Below are 23,905 nucleotides of genomic sequence, written 5' to 3' on the forward strand. Positions count from 1 at the left end.
CCCCCCCCCTCCTCTAGCTTATCTCTCCACGCTTCAGGCTCTCTGCCTTTATTCCTGATGAAGGGCTTTTGCCCGAAACGTCGATTTTGCTGCTTGTCGGATGCTGCCTGAATTGCTGTGCTCTTCCAGCACCACTGATCCGGAACTTGTTTTCCAGCATCTGCAGTCATTCTTTTTACCTCCAATCTAATCTAATAGGCAGTACAAAGTTGTCACACTGTCAACGTTGCATTGCTTATGCATGGATTAATCCCACTTCACCCATTTTCTGAACCTATTGAATTTAGCTTTGAAGGTTTTCACAAAGTGGTGAATTATCTTCAATGTAAAAATAGATGGTAATTGAAATGATACACCCAAAGACCTGTTGAAGAGAAGCTTTTGAAGTGGAAATAAATGTAGCAAGATGGCAGGGGAGGGATTTCAGAACAAAATTCTAGTGTGGTGCCGTGAAAGTTGGAAGCTTTGTTTCTGATGGACATTGTTCATTAATATATTTCCAATTGTCTTTCAGTTGCTTTGGCTGCGTACAAATGGTTAGTTTGCCACTTGTTGCATGAGAGCTGCGTGAAACTGCATAATGAGAAGAATTTGGGCAAATCAGACTTTGAATGCAGAAACAACAGTCAGGTGAGTGGTTTTTGGCTAAAAATCAGACGTGGCTATATCTTTGCTGTCAAATTATTTAATAATCATTTAGCAATTATATGATCAAATCAACGGAAATTTTAGTATGAGTGGGCTTGTGTTATGGGAAGAGAAAATTATAAATGGTACCCAAAGTTCTTCATTAGGGAGGAAATATATGTCATTGTGCAGACTTTTTGAAGAGAGAATAGTAAAATATATGTAAACATGTGAACACTGTTGCATTAAATGAGGAAAATATGATGACACATGACAGTATAGACATTGGTCCGTGTTTGCATGTTTGATTTAGCTTGCTAAGTATCGCATTAACAGTCAAAAAGACTTACTTTTCATCATCTGCAGGAGTTCCAGGTATGTTTTCGTAAACATTTTGTGTAAACTGTTGTTTTATTATCTGATCGACTTACTTTATTCAACTAAAGATGACTCATATCTGGTCCTTGTATCGGTGATAAAGAACGTAACAATTTCTTAAATTTGTATTACCTAAATGCCTAAGTATTATATATTATATTATATAAATCAACACTGACAAATTAAAGACAGAAATGCTACAACAAATTCAACATGTCAGTAAATATTTGTGGAGGGTAGATTTTTGTTTTTACCTTCAGAATTAGTTCACTTATTAGAAATGGAACATGTTGTAGAGAAACAAACAGCATTTAAAAAGGAGTAGAATAAGTATAAGAGCAACAATAAAAACAAACATGCATTCACTCTTCTATCTCACTCACTTTCGACTTCACCCACCCACTGACTCTCTTAACCCTTCCTACGTGCCCACTCACTCAGTTGATCTCCAATTTATGCAACTACTTTCAACTCACCCAGCCATTCACTGTTTCACATTTTGTACGCCTACTTTCTCATTCACTCATACTGCAACTTGTACAACCACTCAGTTAATCAACCTTCCACCTCACTCAATCTCATCCACAACATGGAAAATAAATAGAATGTCCTATAATGTGCTTAAATGGGAAAGTGGAGCTATTACTGTTAGATAATAGGGGGCAAAATGAGCAAATTCTAGGTCACTTATAGCACACTGAGAATTTGTGAATTGCTGAAGAAGTGCACCAAGATGTAAGGCCAATCGAAATAGAAGTATGATAAACTAGAAAAGAGGAGCAGACTCCTTAGTGGCTATGGCACCTAGAAAAAGTAGCATAAACAGGTTAGAATCAAGCAAGTAGCATTTTTTTAATCGATTCACAGGATGTGGGCATCACTGGCTACTTACAACAGTGTTCCAGTATAGATTCAAACTGTAAACATCAATGTAACCCACCACTGACCAACATCTTCCCGATTCTACTTTTATTTTGCTGAATGATTCCTTAGCTTTTATATGTAGAATTTCCCCCAATCCAAAGTGGAAAAATACTTTCTCAGATTGCAATATTCTATGTGATTAAAAGTATTCCTAATAGTAAATTAATGGACAGTGGCTCAGATTTTGCAGTAGAAGCAATGCTTTGCAGTTTTCACACATGCACCCTCATCCCACATCCCAGGCAGGGCAATCAGCACCAGACAATTGGCTTATTTTAAGTCTGCTCCACAGCCATAATAGTGGTGGATAGGCTAAATTACTGAGGTGTGGAACTTCTGCCCCTCAGTAGAACTGCTGGCAGATTTGATAAATTGACAGCACCCAGAGCTTAATCATGGGCACTGCCAAAACTGTAGCTAGTTATTTTGTTTCTGGAGATTTAAAAATAAATAGTTTTTCTCCTAACCTTTGTCTACTTTCTGTTTCTGTCTCTCTCTTTCCTTCTCTCTCTTCATTCCCCTCTCTTTCACTTGCTTTCTATACACAGTTTTACATTGAATTAAACATTTTGACTAACACTAGTTGTCAAGTCTCAGTGGGAAAGATTTTAATTATTCTAATTTTGAGGCACATAGGTCATGATTTTTAATTATCCGTCAATGCAGCAGCATGGAAACTTTGTGTTGCCTTCTTGCTTCACAATGATTTCAAAATGCAGCCCATCAATGAGTGTGCTGCTGACTGGAGGGCTTAGGAGCATGCATGGCTAACTGGCCTACATATCTCCATGGCGGCCTGTCCCATCCTACCCCTACATACAAAGACTGGCTGCACTTGATACACAGAATCTGTGGATGAGTGGGGTTGCCTGCAAAGAGAACAGTCTCAATCAATGGGTGGGAATCAAAAAGCTTCTCAATCAGATCTGGAGTCAGGAAAGGCTGTGCATTCTCTCCTGCCTTGTTTGAGTGTTGTATAGAGCCTTTTGCTGAGTCCATCAGGGAGGCTGTGAGCCTGAAAGGGATAACTGTTCTAGGCAGGTGAGGCCTGCAGGTCAAAGCTTCCCTGTGCTTGGATGATGTCACAGTTTTCTATTCAGATTTGCTGTCAGTGCGCAGAATCATGAGCATCTGTGATCAGTTCAAACTGGCCTCAGAAACCAAGGTAAATCAAGGCAAGAGTGAGGCCAACTGCTTCAGGAAGTGTGCCAACCAATCCTTTATCCCCTTCACCATGAAGACCTGAAGGCACTGGATCCAGAGAGTGTGTAAAAACTTAGCAGGAGTACACTGCCGACGTGAGAGACCCGAACTAGGCTTATAGAAATACCACTTCCTCTCCAATGTGGGTTCAAACCTGGTAATCAGGTGAGAAGCCCTGTCTCTGTTGAATATAGCACAGATCTGTCCTTTTTCCCAAGCCTGCGCCATTGCAGTTACCCGAGCCATCTTCAGCTTCATCTGGAAGTCAAAGATGGGCTGTGTCCACAGCAACTCTATGTACAAAGCTTTAGACAAGCAGGGGAAGATTTATTCAATGCCGCCCTCTTCCTGATGGCCACTTTTGTGTGTGACTGTGTAGACCAGGTTCTGCCTGTCCCTGGTGTTGCAAAGGATGGGACTAGCATCTGCGCCACAGAACACTCCAAGTAGTTGGACTGTTCCGTCCTGTCTATCATGGAGAAATTTGTAAAGAAAAACACCTTTGACCACAGGTCCATCAGGAAGTAGTCAGCACTTAATGTTCTTGAGACCCTGTGGGGTAAATGAGAGGTCAGACTGTCAAAGTTATTTAGCAGAATGCCCCATCGCCAGAACTTGTCAAAAAGCACCAATACATTGCTTGACTCGTAATGAGAAGGGCATTAGCAATGAGATGCTTCATGTATGCCCTACCACTGCATGCTGACCTTGAAGTGGCTGCAGGGTTGGGGTAGGGACTATCACACAATTCTTTCTGGAAAGGAAAGGAAATGTGGAGAAGAATGCAGTGACGATTGTTGAGGTTCATCCTGAACAGTTCCATGATGCAGGACTCTGTGCTCTATGGTCTGTTTCCCAGGACGCCCACCAAGACAAACATTGACTGTGCCTGGAGGGCCATCAATTCAGTGAAAGACACTCCTTGGTCTGCCTGAAACTTGTTGATCTTCCAATGCAGAGTTAACCTCAGTCAAGTGTTGCATACTGGCACGTTCCAAGGTCGAGGACTACGTGCTGCAGGACACGGTGAAGCTTGGGACAGCTGCTTATAGGCACAGTGGGGAAAGACCACCATCAAAGGTCTTCCTGCCAAAGTACGATGAAAGTCCATACAGTTATTGGACACTCCCAATGCCTCACAAGCTTGTAAATATAGTCTTGTAAACTAAGAAATGCCTTCCGTTTGTTCCACATACGTAAAAACTGTACAAAGTCGAACTGCTCTAAGTGACTACATATGTACATAAAGATTTTTATGAATAAAGTATATTTTGAAATTTAAATAAAAAACTGCAAAGAGTAGCATCAAAAGTAGAGCACCAGGCAAGAGACAGGGATGTTTTACAATGTGGTACCCGAGGCATTAATATCCCAGAGAATGAAAAAAAACATTTTTTTTAAATGTAATTTTGGGAAACTAACATATTAATTGTACTGAAGCGCTGTTCTGAGATTACAAAACAAGTCAGACCAGTACTCACTGAGTTGGAGGGTTGGATCGAGGATGAGTTGGGGGAGAGGAAATTTGGAAGCTAGTGAAGTCGATGTTGATGCCATGTGGTTGTAGGTCCCAAGGCTGAAGATTAGGTAATCTTCCTCCCAGTTGTCAGGTTGCTTTGATTTAGTGTAGAGAAGGCCCAGGATTTGCATGTCATTGCAGGAGTGGGAGGGGGAGTTGAAGTGTCGGCCACAGGGCAGGAGGGGTTGTTTGGTGCGTGTGTCCCAGCGATGTTCCCTGAAACACTCCGCGAGTTGGCATCCTGTCTCCCTGATATAGAGGAGACCACATCGAGAGCAACAGACACAGTAGACGAGGTGATGGATGTGTAGGAAGATGTCTGCCGGATATGAAAAGATCCATTGCAGCCTTGGACGGAGGTGGGAGGGGAAGTGTGGGTACAGGTTTTACACATTGTGTGGAAGCAAGAGAAGGTGCCGGATGTGGAGGGAGGTTGGTGAGGCATGTAGACCTAACGAGGGAGTCACGGAGGGAATGTCCTCTGCGGAACGCAGGTAGAGGTGAAGAGGGAAATATATCTTTGTGGTGGGTTCTGATTGTATATGGCGGAAATGGTGGAGGTTAATGCACTGTATCCAGAGATTAGTGCGGTGGAAGATGAGGATAGGGCATTCTATCCTTGTTGCAATTGGAGGGGCGGGAAGTGGATGAGATGTGCTGGAGGACATCATTGATCACATGGGAGGGGAAATTATGCTCCTTGAAGTAGGAAGCTATCTGTGATGTCCTGTAGTGGAATTCCTGTAGCAGATACAGCAGAGGAATTGGGAATAAGGGATCACGTTTTTACAGGAGGCGGGGTGTTAGGAGCTGTAGTCAAGATCGCTGTAGAGGTTGGTGGATTTGAAGTAGATGTCCATGTTGAGTGAGTCTAAGGAGACAGAGACAGAGGTCCAGGAAGGGGAGGGAGTTGTCAGAGAAGATCCATGTGAGCTTAAGGTCAGGGTGCAAGTTGTTTGTGAAGTTCAACCTTCTCGTGGGAGCATGAGATGGCGCCGATACAGTCATCAATGTAGCGGAGGAAAAGGTGGGGTGTGGTGCCAGTGTAACTTCAGAAGATGGAGGCATAGCTGGGGCCCATGCTTTCCGGTTCACCCTCCCCACCAACCTATCAAAATTACTTCCCACCTGCTCCACCTATCGCCTTCCCACCTACCTTCCTCCCAGCTCAACCCCCACCCACTTATTTATCTCTCAGCCCCCTTCCTCTCCACATTCCTGATGAAGGGCTTATGCCCAAAATGTCAACTCTCCTGCTCCTTAGTTGCTGCCTGACCTGCTGTGCTTTTCCAGCGTCATATTTTTTGACTCTTGATTCAGATGGCCACTTGCTGCCCTTAGGAGGGCCTGTCCTCACATAAGGATCTCTGGTAAACTCTCTTTGATGCCATGCGAGTTCCCAGGTGGTGTGAAATATAGTGACCATGTGCTCCACAGTTCAGTGAGAAGTAATGGTTGCCAGAATAAATACCCCAATGCCCACCATCTCATAATACTCTGGGCTGCTTGTCTGAAGAGGGCAAATAGACAGTTAAAAGCTTGATGTTAACATGAGAGAAAGAGATGAAATTTGGGGAATAGCATGGCACCAGAGGGGTGAAATTTCATGAGAGATGTGATTGATTCAGCCCTCAGGATGGTATGAGAGAGCATGCATGGAATGGATTGATTGAATATCATGCCTGGGTAATGGATAAAGAGAGATTCTGTTGAGGAAACTGAGGTACTTGAGAAAACTGGGATTTACTCACTGCCAATCTACACATAAGGGACTGTGTAAATGCAACATCTTTGCCTACTCTATACTCTGGAACTTGGCCTTTTATGGTAATTTTTCAATAAAATGGAGTGCACCGTCTTAAAAAAGAAACTGCACATCAGGAAATCTACTGTGACAAAGATCTAATCTAAAAAGATTCAACTCTAAAACTTCAATTGCATTTCTTACAAACATGTCTTTCACCTAATAAACAGAACTTTGGTGGTGCAAGAGCTGGTATTTATTCCAAGAGTCAAAACAGGATTTCAATGGTATCCTAACAAACAGTCAGCTTATGTATTGCCAGAAGTTTTATCCAGTCTGACTGGAGATATAACTTGACATTCCATGATTTCGGTGCTGTATCTTGATGAACCTAAAGCAACAGCTGAATTCACTCATCCATTTACTTCTGATCTCACAAGGAAAAAATTTCTAAAGAGAATGCTAACTGATTTTTCACCCAATTGAAAATGGCAACATGTGTTATGTTGCATAGCAGCGAACGCCACAGTAAAAACAGACATTAAATCCAAAGGACTGGCAAAAGCCTGCTTACAGCTGACCTTGCACGAAAGAAACATATGATATTTGTTTTTCAAATCTTCTTAAACTATGATATAAATGTGTAATCAAAAATCCCATGTTTGGATTTTTAATTCAGTCAAAATCACTGGTTTGGATTTCTTTGCAAATGTTAACAGTGATGATTTTATCTTTGTCAGTTAAGAAATCATTTTAGTCAAAATATACCACAATACATCTAATAGGGTGTTGGGCCTGAGACTTAATAAAAGCTGTTTTTGTACTTTGTTGCCAAATATAAAGCCACATGGCTAATTTAATTCAGATGAAGATGACAAATTCAATTGAGTTTAAATGATTTACGGAACACACAAAGAATATTGAGTCAACAGTAAGTTATTCTCAACGTATCTATAAATCTGTGAAAGGCAAATCTGGAATGCATTATGAGTGACTAAAATACTTCCAAGACAACATTTCTTACGTTAATTGGGTTAAACACTAATATTTTGTTAGCCATCACCAACCACGATTAAATAGTTCTGCTTCATTAGTACTGTATTCATTATCTTAATGAAGATAATGGCCTGGATCATGACAAGACACAACACAGCTCACCAAGGAGGAGAAAGTGAGGACTGCAGATGATGGAGAAGTCAGAGTCGAAAAGGGTGGCACTGGAAAAGCACAGTAGATCAGGCACCTGATGAAGGGCTTATGCCCAAAACATCAATTCTCCTGCTCCTCAGATGCTGGCTGACCAGCTATGCTTTTCCAGCACCACACTTTTCAACTCTGACAGTTTGCCAAACTTTCTTCTGCAGCTCCATACAAATCAATTGCCTCCAGCACCCAGAAGGACATAGCAGCAGATGCATGGAGAAACCATCACTTATAAAACTCTCCAAGTCCCACAATCCTTCCTTGGTCACATATAATTATTTCTTCAGAATTACCTAATACAATGTGGGAGCACTTTTGCAACACAACAACTCAAAAAAAAAATCACCTTGTACCAGGACCAGACAAGGCAAACACTGAAGGGAGTCCAGAATCAGGGGTCACATTTTAAGGATATAGGATAGGCTCGTTTGGATGAAATAAGGAGAGATTTCTTCACCCAGGGAGTGTTGAGCTCATGGAATTATCTGCTACAGAAAGTGGTTGAGGCTAAAACATTATCTAGCTCCCTCTTGAAAACATTTGTAGTTCTTGGGTTTAAAGGGATCAAAAGGCATGGGGAGAAAGTGGGAACAGGGTACTGAGTTGGATGATCAACCATGATCACGTTAAATGGCAGAGCAGGCTTGAAGGGCCAAATGGCCTACTCCTCTTGGTTTCTATGTTTACTCAAGCACATCTAGAGTAGCAATAAATATCCACTTTGCCAGCTGATTTTTATTGAGCATAAATAAAAAGAAAATTAATCCTGAGTAAAACAAATTACAATTTAAGTTCTTCACAATAGCAGAGCTTTCAAGTAATGTGCACATTTTGTGTTTTCAGATGAGATGTATGTCTCATAGCACAAAATATATTACAAGGCCTGTACTTTCCCCATAGCCCTACAAATTTTCCTTTTCAGATAATGATTCAAATCCTTTTGAAAGCCTTAATTGTCTCTGCTTCTGGTACACTCTCAGGCAGCACATTCCTGATCTTGAGCACTTGCTGACTTTGAATACCTTTATCAACTTTCCTCTGTACTTTCTCCAAGGAGAATAGCCTCAGTCTCTCCAACCTTTCTATATGCCTGAAGTTCCTCAATTCTTAAACCTATTTCATTGATCTTTACTGCTCTCTCACATACTAAACTGTGAACAGAGTTGGATGCAACACTCAAATTAAGCCCAAATCAATGTTTTATGCAACATTTATATGAACTCCTTACTTTTGTATTCTACAATCCTTTTGATTAAAAACCCAGGTGCTTTGTGGCTGAAAGCTGATCTTGCATGACTTTCATCAGGTTCCATTGCAATCAGAGTTTGGGTAACTTTTTTACTGCAGCATAAATTGCTGCAAATTGATTTGATCTCCAAGTGAAGTTAAATTGATGGGCCTGCAAAGGCCTGTGCTAAGGTGCCATTCTGCTCCATGCACTTTGACCTTAAACGTAGGTTTGCTACCAGATTTGCCAATCCACAAACTAATTAATTGTGTGCAGACACGTGTCTTCTTCAGTAGACTGTCCCATTGAAGTCCTTAGTCCTCACCCTGCATAACCTCAACCTTCAACAAAGGTACTACTTTTGTACCTTACTTGGTTGGAGTGCACTTATACCCAATATTTCACTCAATGCAGATCCTACCTCTAAGTTGAAGTTCTGGCACTGTCAGCATCTGAGCAAGTGGCTGCTCATGAGAGAGGAAATAATGTAGCTTCTTAACAGAAAATCCTGAAAATTCTCAGCACATCTGAGTACATCCATGGAGATGGAAACCAAGTTAATTTTTCAGAAACTCTGATGAAGAAACATAGACCTGAGTTGTTAGCTCAGTTTGTCTCCCCAAGGATGTCGCTAAAGCAGAACTTTGTGCACAAATGACATATCTCCCCCTCTCCACCAGTATTAGGCCCTCCAGTGTGGTATCAGAAAATGCTGGAACATGTTGTCCCATATTTCACTTTACTTGTAATGTTTCAAGATCAGAATTGGTTTTGAATTACTTTTGAGTGACTTTCAGCATCTAGCTTGGCCCCAATTTTCCTCTCCCCTCTTCCCTCCCCCACCCCTCTTTTAAGAGGCTTTCTTTACATAATGCAGGCTCACTTTAAAATATTCTAGATTCTCATGACTTTGCAACCCTACTCAGGGTTGCAACCATTTAACTGGTTTCCTCTCACTGTATACTACAATTATTTAAAATGGCATGCAGTTTGAAGTTGGTGGTAAAACCATCAGTGCAAGCTGCATGGAACGATTGCTGACTGAGGCCAAATAGTTACTGGTTTCCTTGAACCTGACTCCACGCGAAGAATGGCATTTACAGCATGTAACCATAACATTAGAGCGAGGCCATTAAGGGCTAAAGTGGTACTGGAAACCTTTTTCTCACACCCCACTAAAAGCTGTTGAGCTAGTCCCATTAAAAATGTGAAAACCTGATCAATAACCAAGACAGCTAAAAGGAGTTAAGATACAGATCAGTCAAGCTGTAATTGAGGTACACACTTGAAGAGCTCAATGGATTACTCCTGTACCTATGTAACAGAATCAAGGTGAAAATGAATGTACCTTTCACTCTGACATGTACTTGTGGTTCCTTTACGTTTGGCACAAACAAGTTTGTAACTATTCCATTCTTTGGGAAGTACAACACCCTCTGGTTATGTACTGTGGTTAACCACTGCCTTGATGTGGATATTGATTTAACATACCAACATTTGATGAAGCAAGAGGAGCAGCAAACAGATTATATGTTGTTCCAGCTAAAATTATTGCCAACACTGTCTGTCCCAGTGGACTATACAGGGTATCCTTAATCTTGCAGTTGGTCTTGTTAAATAATGCGGGCAGTATGGAATAGATAATGAAACTATTTCAGCCATTTCCTGGATAACAATCAGTGACTTGCATAATCATGGGATCATTTTCCTGTCCCTGGCACCAAAATGTTTGGCACAGTGCACGCTGGATTTAAGAACAAGGGACAGAATCATCATCTGTTGCCTGAGGTGATCTTGGAAACAGGAAGGTTATTTAATTAGGTGAATCCTGTTGCCTTCACCAGAATTAGGTTCTGAGCGGGAAGGCTCATGATTCATTGCTAATAGAATCCCCTAAGTGGGCAATTAATGGCCACGTAAGGGCCTTGCCACCATGGATGTTAACACAGTTCTAGTTGAGCCTGTCATTATGCAGTGTGTGTGATAGATCAAACTATGTGTGTGGGTTGCTTGACTCTTTAGGTTTTGGGTCTGGGAGTGGCAGCAATTCCTTGCTCAAAGATGAGGTGGGAGCTCGATGAAGGCTAGCTCTCTGACCTTAGTTCCAACCACGCAAACTGCACACACACTCTTAGACAGACAGACATGTACACACACAACACACCTTGGGTCTTGCAAATCATGGGACTCTGGAGGGTATGCTTCTGGCACTAGCCACTGCCTCCTCAGGGTGGCTGCTGAGCACGAGATTTACTGGCAGCTGAACAGTGTTTCTCATTCGGCAGCATTTCTGCCACTGTGCTCTTGATTCCTGGAGGATAAAATCAGCTGGTGGCTTTGCCAGTCCCTGATTGGAAGGGCCCACTGAGCCACCTGCCAAAAATAAGCAGTATAGGTCTCTCACTAGCTCTCTGGTGAGCAGGCAAGACCCTTGACACCACAACTAGATACCACCCAAGATTTTCATTTCTCCTGTAAAACTACCTGTTGGACTTTTAATTTTCATTTTTCATCACTCTTCTATATGGGCATGATTAATAATTATGAGGTTGTAATAATGGAATATCATTTGTTATTTGCCCATTCTAAGAGAATATTGTAAGATCGTACAATGTGCTGTAAGTTCAGTATTTTTCAGGAGATAGTTACCTACATTTCCATGCACTATTATTTTAACAACTTAACTACCAGTCATAAAGGGTAATAGCTATAATGTTACTCAACTAAAGTAGATCCAAAGAACAACTTAGCAGTTTGTCTTAACTTTGTCATTGTTTATCAAAAAAGTAGCTATACTTTATGGGAGTATGGATTGGTGAAGTAAACTTACGTTGTTACGGCTTTATTTCTGTTTTCATTATGGTATGGCTGGGACCCCAAGATCACAAAACTTAGCCTTGTACTTTCTAATGACAATATGTTAAGGATGAATGGAGCACAATAGCTTTGGTCTCTAAATCATGGATAATATTGTAATCCAAGTGGTGAGGAATCTCTTATTTCGGGAAATAGGAGTTGAAGTTTGCCTTAGGAATTACAAGGTTCCAGGTGATACTTGGCTAAGGGAGTTTAGATCAGGGGTGGCTTGGCAAATAGTCAATAGAAGCTGCGAACCATTGTTGGCAAGGTGCCTTGAACAAGAATAAAACTTAAAAGGACAACGTATAAAAGGCATCAAAATGGGTATTTGAGTAGGGTATAGAGGGATATGGGCCAAATGCTGGCAAATGGGACTAGATTTATCTAACATGTATGGTCGGCATGGACAAGTTGGACTGAAGGGTCTGTTTCCACGCTGTACAGGACATTGATTAGGCCACTGTTGGAATATTGTGTGCAATTCTGGTCTCTTTCCTATCAAAAAGATGTTGTGAAACTTGAAAGGGTTCAGAAAAGATTAAAGAGTGTTGCCAGGGTTGGAGGATTTGAGCTATAAGGAGAGGCTGAACAGGCTGGGGCTGTTTTCTCTGGAGCGCTGGAGGCTGAGGGGTGACCTAATAGAGGGTAACAAAATTATGAGGGGCATGGATAGGGTAAATAGGCAAAGTCTTTTCCTTGGGGTCGGGGAGTCCAGAACTAGAGGGCATAGGTTTAGGGTGAGAGGGGAAAGATATAAAAGAGACCTACAGGGGAACTTTTTCACGCAGAGGGTGGTACGTGTGTGGAATGAGCTGCCAGAGGAAATGGTGGAGGCTGGTACAATTGCAACATTTAAGAGGCATTTGGATGGGTATATGAATAGGAAGGGTTTGGAGGAATATGGGCCGGGTGCTGGCAAGTGGGACTAGGTTGGGTTGGGATATCTGGTTGGCATGGACGGGTTGAATCGAAGGGTCTGTTCCCAAACTGTACATCTCTATGACTCTATGGCCGTATAGATGGGCCTGTTCCCAGGAGTTTCAATTTATCCCACTTGCCTACAGCTAATCCTACAAGTCTGTATTCTAATTGATAAATCTGGATTTCACTGCACAAGTAGCAGGAACCTTTTCTGTATATTTCAGTCTACAGTTTTAGATAATTCCATTCAAGCACTATATCTACATATCTTAATCAACATCCAAATTCTCTGGGCTTGGGTAAATAAGTGGTTTTCCAATGATAGACTTCAATTCAGTTAAACAAAAACTCTTGTCAGTGTAGATTTCTCTGTAGCTTGGTTTTGAGCTTGTTAAACATGAAGACCAGAGAATTTTTGCAATAACTTTCTTAAGAAATTTATTTAGTGTAAGTTACACAATTTTCCAGATGAAAGAACAAAATGTACTTGTTTTTCATATCAAGGTTTTTCGTTATTACTGTGGTTTTCTACATGATCCAAATGCATGTTGTTGTGAATTGTCTATGCAATTGGAAAAATTAACAATTTCCAATGTCTGGTAAATAATTAACAACAAACAGAGCAGGATTAGTCAGATGCTATTGTGAAATTTCTTCCCATCTGCTTTACAACAGTGCAGATAGTAAAATAAAAAGCTTCTGGTACTGGTTGTACTTTCACACACTAATGTAATGAAATGAAATAATATGCCTATAAATTTTATAATCCATTTCCACAAACCTGTTCATATCCCACTAGCCAACACAAAGTTGTAAGGAAATATGCGACATAAAATGGAATGCTCTGAATACATCAGCAACTGCTATTTGTTTTGAAACTAAATATCACATCAAAGTATCTAAGAATACAAAGTTTATAGCTGCATTTGCAGCTAACACAATTGCAGGGGGGCACACTTGTGCCCATGAGAAGTAAATATTTTTGAATCTAAAAATATATTTGGAGATCCAACTTTGGATGAGTAGGACGATGAAGGGAGCAGAGAACAGGGTGGTGATAAGAAAGGAGAGTGGAGCGGAAATGGAGACATGAGGGAGAGACAACACCAACGGGTGTTCTACTTCCAGTTTTAGTTCCAACTTCTGGTTCTTATGCAAACACGATGATGTCAACAGCACTGACTTTCTGTTGAAGTGCATTGTTTGTAGATGCACCATATTTTATATCGGAAAGACCAACACAAAATGACACCCTCTTCAGAGGATCTGTGGCATGTGTGGGCATGGCAAGCAACAGCGTGCTTCTTTAGCTAATTAGATTGAAGACTTCTTACTGAGGCAAACATACATAACAAACAGCAGAGTTGTTGAAGATAGCCGTTGTACAAGTTTGAGCCCCTTCCAGCACAATCTACCTTACCTCATGCTTATAAAGGTGCAAGTGCAAATGCACCACACATGCGCAAGAAGCATGCAGTGTGTGCAAATCTTGACTGCCTGTACTCCATATCACTCCAGCTCCTGTCTGAACTCCTTCATTTAATTACCTTCTCTCAAACAATGCTGCTCCTCATTGTTGTTTGCTTGCTGTCTTCACTTGCTTGTGACTCTGTTTTTTCTTTCCTTGAGCTTTAAATAAATTATAGTTCTAAGATCACTTGGACAGAACGTGTTAGATTCTGTGTGAAGACAGTGAATGCTTCCAACTAGAAGTAGCATGGCATTTGCTCGGGGTCAGTGAAATCATTAAGCAAACTAGGTGATCGCTAGTTAAAATTTGCAGGGCAACAAAAAAAACTGAATGAACTATTCATGAAACTATATAAATAAACAAACAAGTATTCAACAGTCAGAATGAAAGGTCTAAATTCACTGAAATCCATCCACATTTACTGGCATAAATACTTATTTCCACGTACTTACATTGTGGTCTTTCCAAAAATGTCATATTGTACAATATTCCTCATTTTGCTTTATGGTATTTTTACAAATTTGTGCATCCACAAAGCATTCCAACACTGCAAACCAGTACATAGTATCAAAGAACATACTTTAATCTAAATCACTATTTGCATGATTCCATAAATTGAACATAAATTCAATTAATGACAATTGCAGGAACACACAATATGCGCTACATATTACTTTAATGTTACACGTGTTTGTGATTCAATCACCCTTCTAGGCAGTGAGTTCCATGACATTCTGGGTGGAAAAATTTCTCCTCAATTCTTTCTTGGCATTCTATCTCTTACCTTGAATCTTGGTTATTGACTGTTGAGCCTAGGCAGTATCCTGGAAAATCTCCTCTGCACTCTCCAGTGCACACACATCTTCCAATTATGTCGTGACCAGAACTACATGCAATACTCGGGGGGCCTAACCAGCATTTTATACACTTCCAGCAAAATCTCCCTGCTGTTCATTTTGTGCCTTGGTTGGTAAGGGCAGGATATCCATATGCCTTCCTAGCCACCCTCAGTACCTTCAGTGATCTGTGTATATACACACACACCAAGGTCTTTCTGATCTTCAGTACTTTCCAGGGTCATACCCATTCATAGTATAAACCCTTCCCATGTTACCCCTCCTCAAGTGCAATACCTCAGACTTTTTGAGGTTGAATTACATTTGCCAACCTGACCAGTCTGTTGTAACCTTCTTTCATGTCATTTAATTTAATTAGATTTCCTACAGTATGGAAACAGGCTCTTCGGCCCAATAAGTCCACACCAACCCTCCGAAGAGTAACCGTCTCAGACCCATTCTCCATATTTGCCCCTGACTAATGCACCTAACACTATGGGCAATTTAGAATGGCCAATTCACCTAACCTGCACATCTTTTGGATTGTGGGAGGAAACCGGAGCACCGGGAGGTGGTATGGTTATCCTCCTCACCTTTTTTATCATCCATGAACTATTTGATCATACCCCCTACATTTAAGTCCCAACTCATTGACGTGCACCATCAAATAGCAAGGCCCTCACAACTCAGCTCTGAAGAATCTACTAAAAATAGACTTTTCATCATAAGAACGTTCCTCTACATCCTACCTCTCAGCTAATTTTGAATATAATGTGCCACTCTGCCTTGGATCCCATGGGGTTTTACTTCCTTGACCAGTCTTCAATGAGGTACCTTATCAAAAGTCTTACTAAATTCCATGTAGTCAAATCAAATGCATTACTCTCATCAATGCTCCTGGTTACCTCCTCAAATCAATCAAATTTGTCAAACAAGACCTTTTCTTAAAAAAGAAAATTGCTTCCTTCCCTAATTAATCTATATCTGTCCAAATGTCGGCATATTCTGTCCTTCGGAATTGTTTCTAATACCTTCCTCACCACTGAGGTTAAGCTGATTGGTCTGTATTTTCCTGGTCTCTCCTTTTCTCCCTTTTAAAATAATGGGATACTATTAGCAGTCCTCTGGTACTTCATCAGTTGCCTGAGAGGATCTGAACATTGCTACCGAGAATCCTGATATCTCTCCTCTCAACAGCCTGGGATAAAGTTCATCCATGTACGTATCCATGTTTAAGGTTGTTAAACCTTCTAGTACCTCCCCATTCTCTATATTAATATCCCCTAATATTTCACAGTCCTCCACTCTGTCTACCACTGCATCATTCTTTTCCACTGTGAAGACTGTTGCAAAATAATTATTGAGGACCTCGGGATCTTCATACATATTACGTTAATGGTCCCTAATGGGCCTTCATCTTTCTCTAATTATTCTCTTGCTCTTATTATATTTCTTAGGTTTTCAATTATTCTACCTACCAATGCTTTCTCATACACTCTCTTAGTTTTCCTGATTTTAACTTTAAGTTTCCCCCCTGTACTTCCTATACTGTTCTTGGTACCATGTCTTATTGAGCCCTCAGTATCTTCCATAAGCGTTTTTTTTCCTTAAACCTACCCTTTATGGCCCTTGATATTCTGGATTCAAGTCTTTGACCCTGGCACCCAGGAGACAGCATACCATCCTGGAGGCACACCTACTCCACAAAAGCTCTTGTCTATTTTCCTCTAATACTTCTACCTCCTCCCTCAGCAGCTGAATCACTCAAGTGTCTTGGCTCTTATTGGCCTCCAAAGAGGAATCGGCACTCTCAGATGCCTTCACTGCTGTCTGGTGCCAACCTTCTGTGTGATGGTCACCCTTTCTCTATCTACCTGTACATGCATAATCTGCGGGATGATCATGTCCTAAACATGCTTTCCATGAACCTGTCGACCTTGTGAGTGTACTGTTGTGCCACCACCTTGCACTCAAGCCCCAAAATACACAGCTTGATTTGCTCCAGCCAGAGGCATTTTCTATACACATGGGCATCCAGACTGCCAGAAGTATCTAGAGTTTCTCACATTATGCAGGATGTGCAAAATACAGTCCGAGCTTCCCACACATATCTCAGCTTTATTTTACCCTTACTCCTACTTAAGCAAAGACTAGAAAACTTTGTACTTGATTATGTCAGGCAACCAACTAAAAGCCCGCTATTAAGTGAAGACATTTGATTAATCAAACAATTTATTACTTAACCACTAAGATTGCTGACAATCTGATAATAGTGTTTTAGTTATGAACACCAAGTTATATTCTCCAAGTTGAATTTGCAACTGTCAATCATTCAATTTGTTCCTTTACACACTGCATCTTTATATGAAGAACACTTAATTGGATTGCAGTCTAACCTGTACTTCTGCTTGAATATTTGTTTTTGATCATGTGTTTCTTTTTTTTCTTTCCTGTATTAATCAGAGACCTCTGTTTAACAACATAGAATACTCCGTATTCCAACACTTATGTCATCATCATTCTTGAACAATGAAAATAAAAGCAATATCAATTCATTTTTCAAAATTCTCAATTAATTTTATGTGTAATACAAGTAAAAATGAACAGAAGTCTTTCAGATTGGTCTCCTTGTTAATTGATTAACTAAATCTCCAAGATAAGGACCCCAAATCTTTCTCTGTTCTGATTTTGTAAAGTTAATTTTTGTTTTTATTTGAGTTTGGTCTGTATTGTTAATCTAATTATCTCTATTTGCTTGTCCTAGATATGTATTTATCCTGCATGCTGTCCAGGATACCTTGGAAGATATTCTGTACCTCCTTAATGGGGTTCTAATCTGTATTATCTCTTTCCCCCGACACTTGAATTTGAGCTTTCTGAAATTGGGTACACTGTCATATAGTTAATAGTATCCACGAGTACCACTTCTCAGTTTCTTTATAACGTTTCATGATTTGTTAACAAATGACCCGAAGATTACACTATGCCAGCTTTTCCATCAAACTAATTTTAATAGAAAAAGTCAAATTTCTCCAAAAATCAATCTTTTCATCACCCTTCCCTGCAATAATATGTAACTGACTTTATTTTCCATAAGAGTACATTTTGAATACATCATTACATTTTAATCTGACTGTAAAAGATATTGGTTTCTGGAACACTAAGAGGTGCATGTGCATGTGGGTTTCTGAGGATTGATAAGTACCATGCAATATATTGGATTCAAATGAAATTTGACAATTTTTAAAAACGTTATTTGTCATTTAGAAATTTAGTTTTATGGGATGAATTGGTACAAATTTGTTTCCATCACTCATTGATACTGAGTTATTAACTTAATTTTTTAGAAAAGTTGTTTTCATCATTAATGTCCTCCTGTCACGTATTAGATTCCTTCCAAATGTGTAAAAATTGCAAATTCGGCTTGTCCATCTGTATTTAAGCATTTATATTTTGTGTCAGCAGCTAAAGAAATCTTCCTGGTTTCTTTTAAAATTCATTATTTACTTACTATCATTAGACATGGAATTTCTTTCAAAAACAAGCAGTACTGAAAACTGTAGGCTATTTGTGAGCTGCCCACGCATAGTCAGATCACGCAGCAAGCAATGTTTGTGTGTCCACCTCATTTGAATGATTGTGGCTCTCAACGAGCAAGTATACCAAAAATAAGCAAATAAGAAATTTTCTTGGCCAGTTCACGGAAGGGCAAGGTGACAGACTAATATTGTGTAGATGAGGGCCTCCAGGGCAGATGGGAAAGACCTGAATGGGCATGTATATCATACACATAAGCATTCCCATCTACAGGTATGTGAAGAGAAAAATATGATTGAAAACAAATGTATGTCCTTTGCAATCAAAATAAGGGAGCTTATAATGGAGGACAAAGAAATTTCAGATCAATTAAATATTCTAGTTCTGCCTTCACCAAGGAGGACACAAATAGCTTCTCAAACATTTTGGGGAACATGTGATCTAGGGAACAAAAGGAACTGAAGAAAATCAGTATTACTAGGGAAATTGTATTGGGGACTTTCACAGGATTGAATGCCAACAAATCGCTGGGGCCTGATAATCTACATTGCGGAGTATTTGTGTAAATGGCCCTAGAAATAGTGGATGCATTGGTGGTCATCTTGCAAGAATCGATAGACTCTGGAACAGTTTCTGTGAATTGGAGGGTAAAAGGGGGTCGAGAGAAAATAGGGAATTATAGACCAGTTAACCTGAAATCGGTAGCAGAGAAAATGCTAGAGTCTATTATATATGATTTAATAGCAGAGCACTTTGAAAAAACCGTGACAAACTTGGACAGAGTCTGTATGGATTTTCAAAAGAGAAATAATGCTGGACAATTCTGTTGGAATGTTTTGAGGCAGTAACTAGTGATATCCTATTTAAAAGATTAGTGTGTAAAATAAAGTGCATAGGATTGGAAGTCGTGTACGTACTTGATGGAGAACTGGCTGGCAGTCAGGAAACAAAAGTAAGAATGAACAGGTTGTCTTCTGAGGGGCAACCAGTGACCAATGGGGTATCTCAGGGATAAGTGTTAGGACCCTACCTATTCACAGTATATATTGATTATTTTGCTGAGGGAATTAAATGTAATATCTCCACAAGTTTGTAGAGCTAATAGAACTGGGTAGGAGGATGCTCAGTATGAATTGGACAAGTTGAGTGAGTGAGCACATGCATGGCAGTTGAAGTATGATGAAGATAAATGTGCAATTATGTACTTTGGTAGCAAAAGCAGGAAGGTGGGCTATTATCTGATAGATTGGGAAGGGGGAGATCCAACAAGAATTGGGTGTCTTTGTACACCAGTTGCTGAAAATAAGTATGCAGGTGCAGCAGGTAAATTGTATGTTAGCCGTCATAGCAAGAGAATTTGAGTACAGGAACAAGGATGTCTTGCTGCAATTGTACAGTGTAAAGGTACAGCTTAGGCCATTTAGGACTGAGATATGGCATTTAGGAAGATAGGAAAGGGTGGAGGAGTGGCTTTGTTTATTATACGTAATAATAGATAATAATAGGAACAATTGAGAAGAATGACCTAAATCCAGGAAGTCAGGGTACAAAAACAGCCTGGGATAACGATGAGGAATGATAAAGACAAGCGGTCACTTGTGGGAGTTTTATGCAGGATCCCTCACAGTAACCACATGGTCAGACAGGATATCAAGGAAGAAATATTGGGAGCTTGTCAAAAAGGTACAACGATTATCATGGGAGAATTTCAACCTATATATATAGACTGGAAAAGTCATGTGAAAATGTAGTCCAGAAGAGGAATTCATTGAATGTTTTTGAGACAGTTTCTTAAACCAGTGACATTATGGCACCAACCCAGGGAGCAGGCTAAAGTGGACATGGATTTGACCAATAAGAGATAGGATTAATTACTGAGATTGTCGTGAAATCACCTCTGGGAACTGTGACCTTAGTATGATTGAATTTTACACCTAGTTTAAGGGAGAGAAGTATGCATCAAACACAGCAATTTTGAATTTAAACAAGGGCAAATATGAGGGTGTAAAAACAAAGCTATCAAAAGTGAATTGGCAATTTAGGTTAAGGGACAGGTCAAAAGAGTTTAAGTGGATATTCCAGATATGACAGAATAGGTAAGTTCCAACAAATAAGAAAAGTTCATAGGCAAATGTAGTGCATGACATATTGAAACCTCAGAGTGTTTTTTTTTAATTGTTTCATTATTTTTACAGGTTGGGACAAAGGTCGACCTTTCAAACAGCCCACATCCGCAGCCCTCTGAACTCTTTTCAGGGGTAGCAAGCCTGAACAAAAATTAGACACTTTCTCCCAAATCAGGTTTAAAGAGCCATGAGTTTTTTCAACTCTGTGCTCCAGACTCTGGAGTGAAAATTCTGGTCTGGGTGAAAGTCAAATATGTTCAGTGTATATTTAAACTTCAAGCAATAGCAATTCCAGGATTGTGGTATTTACTGTCACACCAGAATATGCTGGCTACATTTTCTCTATGTGGGAGCAACAATCTGCTACGAGAATATATTTAAGGTTCTTTTTTTTTGTGTGTTCCTGCTATTGCCTTTTATGTATTACAGTCCTAATCAACTTACATAATGAAGATTACATACAGGCTGTTTCCAATATCTACATGCACATGCAAAGAGACTTATCTCTGGCAATGTGCTTGTTCCACAGGTAAATTACTAATTTGTGGAGAACCCCACAGCAGTAGAGTTCAAATTGAAAACAATTGAGAAATAGCATCTGCTATTGCTGGAACCATTAGGTTGGCTCAGTCAATCCATGGATGAAAATCAGAAACATAACACCTTATCAATAATGTGATTCCTGAGCAGGGCATTCAGTTAGCTCAGTTAGCTTGGCAGCTGGTTTGCGATGCCAACTGCATAGATTCAATTCCCACACCAATTGAGATCACTATGAAGGATTCTCCTTCTCAACATCTCTCCTTGCCTGAGGTGTAGTAACCCTCAGGTTAAACCACCACCAGTGTCCCTAATGAGTGAGTACCCCTACTGTCTGGTAAGACAATGGCAACAATACTGTTACTTTCATTCATATCAAACATAAATAGGGCTTTAATGTAGACGGTGATACAGTAGGACATGGAGGCTTACTAGAGGGAGGGCATGACATGTCTCTGTGTGGACCTTTTTAATATGTTACACCTTATACAAACATTTATGTCACAAACCTTACAACACAAATATATTGTTACTATGGTGGCAATTCTACCTCTTCATTGATATCCCCAAGCCCCTCTTTTCCCCCCCCACCCCCAAACTCAGCTGCAAAATACCATATTTTATATAAGGACACATTTTCTTATATATTTACCCTTCTATTTGAGAAAAGAGTAGCTGCATGTCATTGTTTAGGTATGACACTTGGAATATGTTTGCGATTTTAAGAATGGAGTTGACACAGAATGAAGCCTGTGATCACCTCTACTTTACAAAACTTGAAGTAATTAAATTGTCGTGATCAGTGACATTATCGTGATTGCTGTGTCCAAGATTTGTAATCTACATTGTTGACCTGCAGAACATGCACATAATTTGGTGGCAGGTTTATGACATCTCTGAATCTATAGGTGATAGATTAACATTGCAACACATTATCCACAACAGCACCCCTCCCCTGCAAATCAAGCTTACTCCACCTTATGTGTATGTTGTCATCCATTTTTCTTTCCTGTATAAAGTTGAACTTTGATAGTAGATGAAATGGTATCCAAGTCACACCCCTTACAGTGAGTCCCAGGCTCTGCCAGAAGTGAAGATTTCCCCATCCTCCTCATTCAAATTCACTCTAAACCTTTTGCTCCTTACTTTAAAACTGGGTCCACTGTGGTTATTGATCCTTATACTAAAGGCAAAGGTTCCTCCTTTCCACCTTGTCTATGTCCCTCAGAACTTTTGTTATCTCAGCTCGATTCCTCCGTATCAACCTTCATGTATCCTTTTGTGTCAACCCCTTTAGCTTTGAGTTGTCCCACATTCTAATTCGACTCTTCTATTTAATAGAGTCATTGAGTTTATACAGCAAAGAAAGAGCCACTTCAGCTGACTGTATTCATTGCCAGACATCAAGTATCTATCTACTCTTTTCAATGCTGCCTGACCTGCTGTGCTTTTCCGGCACCACACTTTATCGACTCTGACATCCCCAGCATTTGCAGTCCTCACCATCTCCTCTATCTATTCTAATCCCATTTTCAAGCTGTGGGTCCATAGCCTTGTTTGCTGTGTCATTTCAAGTGCTCATATAAATACTTGTTAAGTGACTTGAGGGTTCCTGCTTCTAACACATTTTTAGGTAGGGAGTTCCAGATACGCACCACCCTCTGGGAGATTGTTTTTTCACTCAAATTCCCTTTAAACGTTTTGCTCCTTACTTTAAAACTGTGCCCACTGGTTATTGACCCTTCTACTAAAGGCAAAGATTCCTTCTTATCTATCTTGCCTCGGTCCCTCAGAACTTTGTTACCTCAACTCGATTCCCCTGCCCCCACTCAGCCTTCTCTGCTCTAAGGTAAACAATCCCAGCCTATCTAGTCTATCTTCATTCCAGAACTAATTCAGTACAGACAACATCCGGGTGAATCTCTTAACTATCAAAATGTCATATTTCCCCCCCTTGGACCCCGGCCTACTACTTAGCCACTATCACAACAATGTCCTCCCTAATGAAGCCAGGGTGGCGGTGACATGTGAAAGCCTTCATCCCATAGTATACTGTGTCCATCCCTGATGTAAGGTCCCACTCTTAAATTTGGAATAACTGTCTTTTGCACTCATGATTACTTTTACATTCCAGCACAAATTGACTAGTAAGGACAGCCTTGGCAGGACGAGCCAACCCTGTAATTGATGACTCTACAGCTTCTCAACTACACTATTTGTAATTCTTGGACTGGTCCGACTTGGCTTGCTAGACAGACCCAATCCCTAGACTGGAGGGAAACAGATCCTGTACTTTGCATGGACTTAAACCAAATGGCCAGTTTTTCTGTAATGTAAATTGCTGACACATGCTGCCAGTGTGACATTGACATAGCATGTTGCAGTACAGTAAAGTTGAAACTTTATTGCTGGAACAGCACAGCAGGTCAGGCAGCATCTAGGGAACAGAAGATTCGACGTTTCGGGCACATGCCCTTCTTTAGGAATCCTGAAGATTCCTGAAGAAGGGCATGTGCCCGAAACGTCGAATCTTCTGTTCCCTAGATGCTGCCTGACCTGCTGTGCTGTTCCAGCAATAAAGTTTCAGCTTTGATCTCCAGCGTCTGCAGACCTCACTTTCTCCTCGCAGTACAGTAAAGTGTCCACTGACCTAACTGTTCCGTGTTGGCAGATAGGTACAAGTTGCCTTGGCTTTCTGCCAGCACTAATAGGCATGGAGACACAGATGCTGTAAATATCCAAGTATGAAAGCAAGCTAAGAGCTCGGAAATGCATCCTGTTCAGATGGA

General features: G+C 40.4%; 1 protein-coding gene across 1 annotated transcript in view; it reads left to right on the top strand.

Moving 5' to 3' along the window:
* Positions 1 to 23,905, top strand: part of acox3 (acyl-CoA oxidase 3, pristanoyl) — a 170,852-nt gene that overhangs the window by 128,413 nt on the left and 18,534 nt on the right. Inside the window, exon 12 of the mRNA XM_043698707.1 lies at positions 515 to 630. Within this exon, the coding sequence (XP_043554642.1) occupies positions 515 to 630 (116 nt within the window). The remainder of the gene's footprint in view (positions 1 to 514; positions 631 to 23,905) is intronic.

The sequence above is a fragment of the Chiloscyllium plagiosum genome, chromosome 1 (assembly GCF_004010195.1).
Source record: "Chiloscyllium plagiosum isolate BGI_BamShark_2017 chromosome 1, ASM401019v2, whole genome shotgun sequence".
NCBI lineage: Eukaryota > Metazoa > Chordata > Chondrichthyes > Orectolobiformes > Hemiscylliidae > Chiloscyllium > Chiloscyllium plagiosum.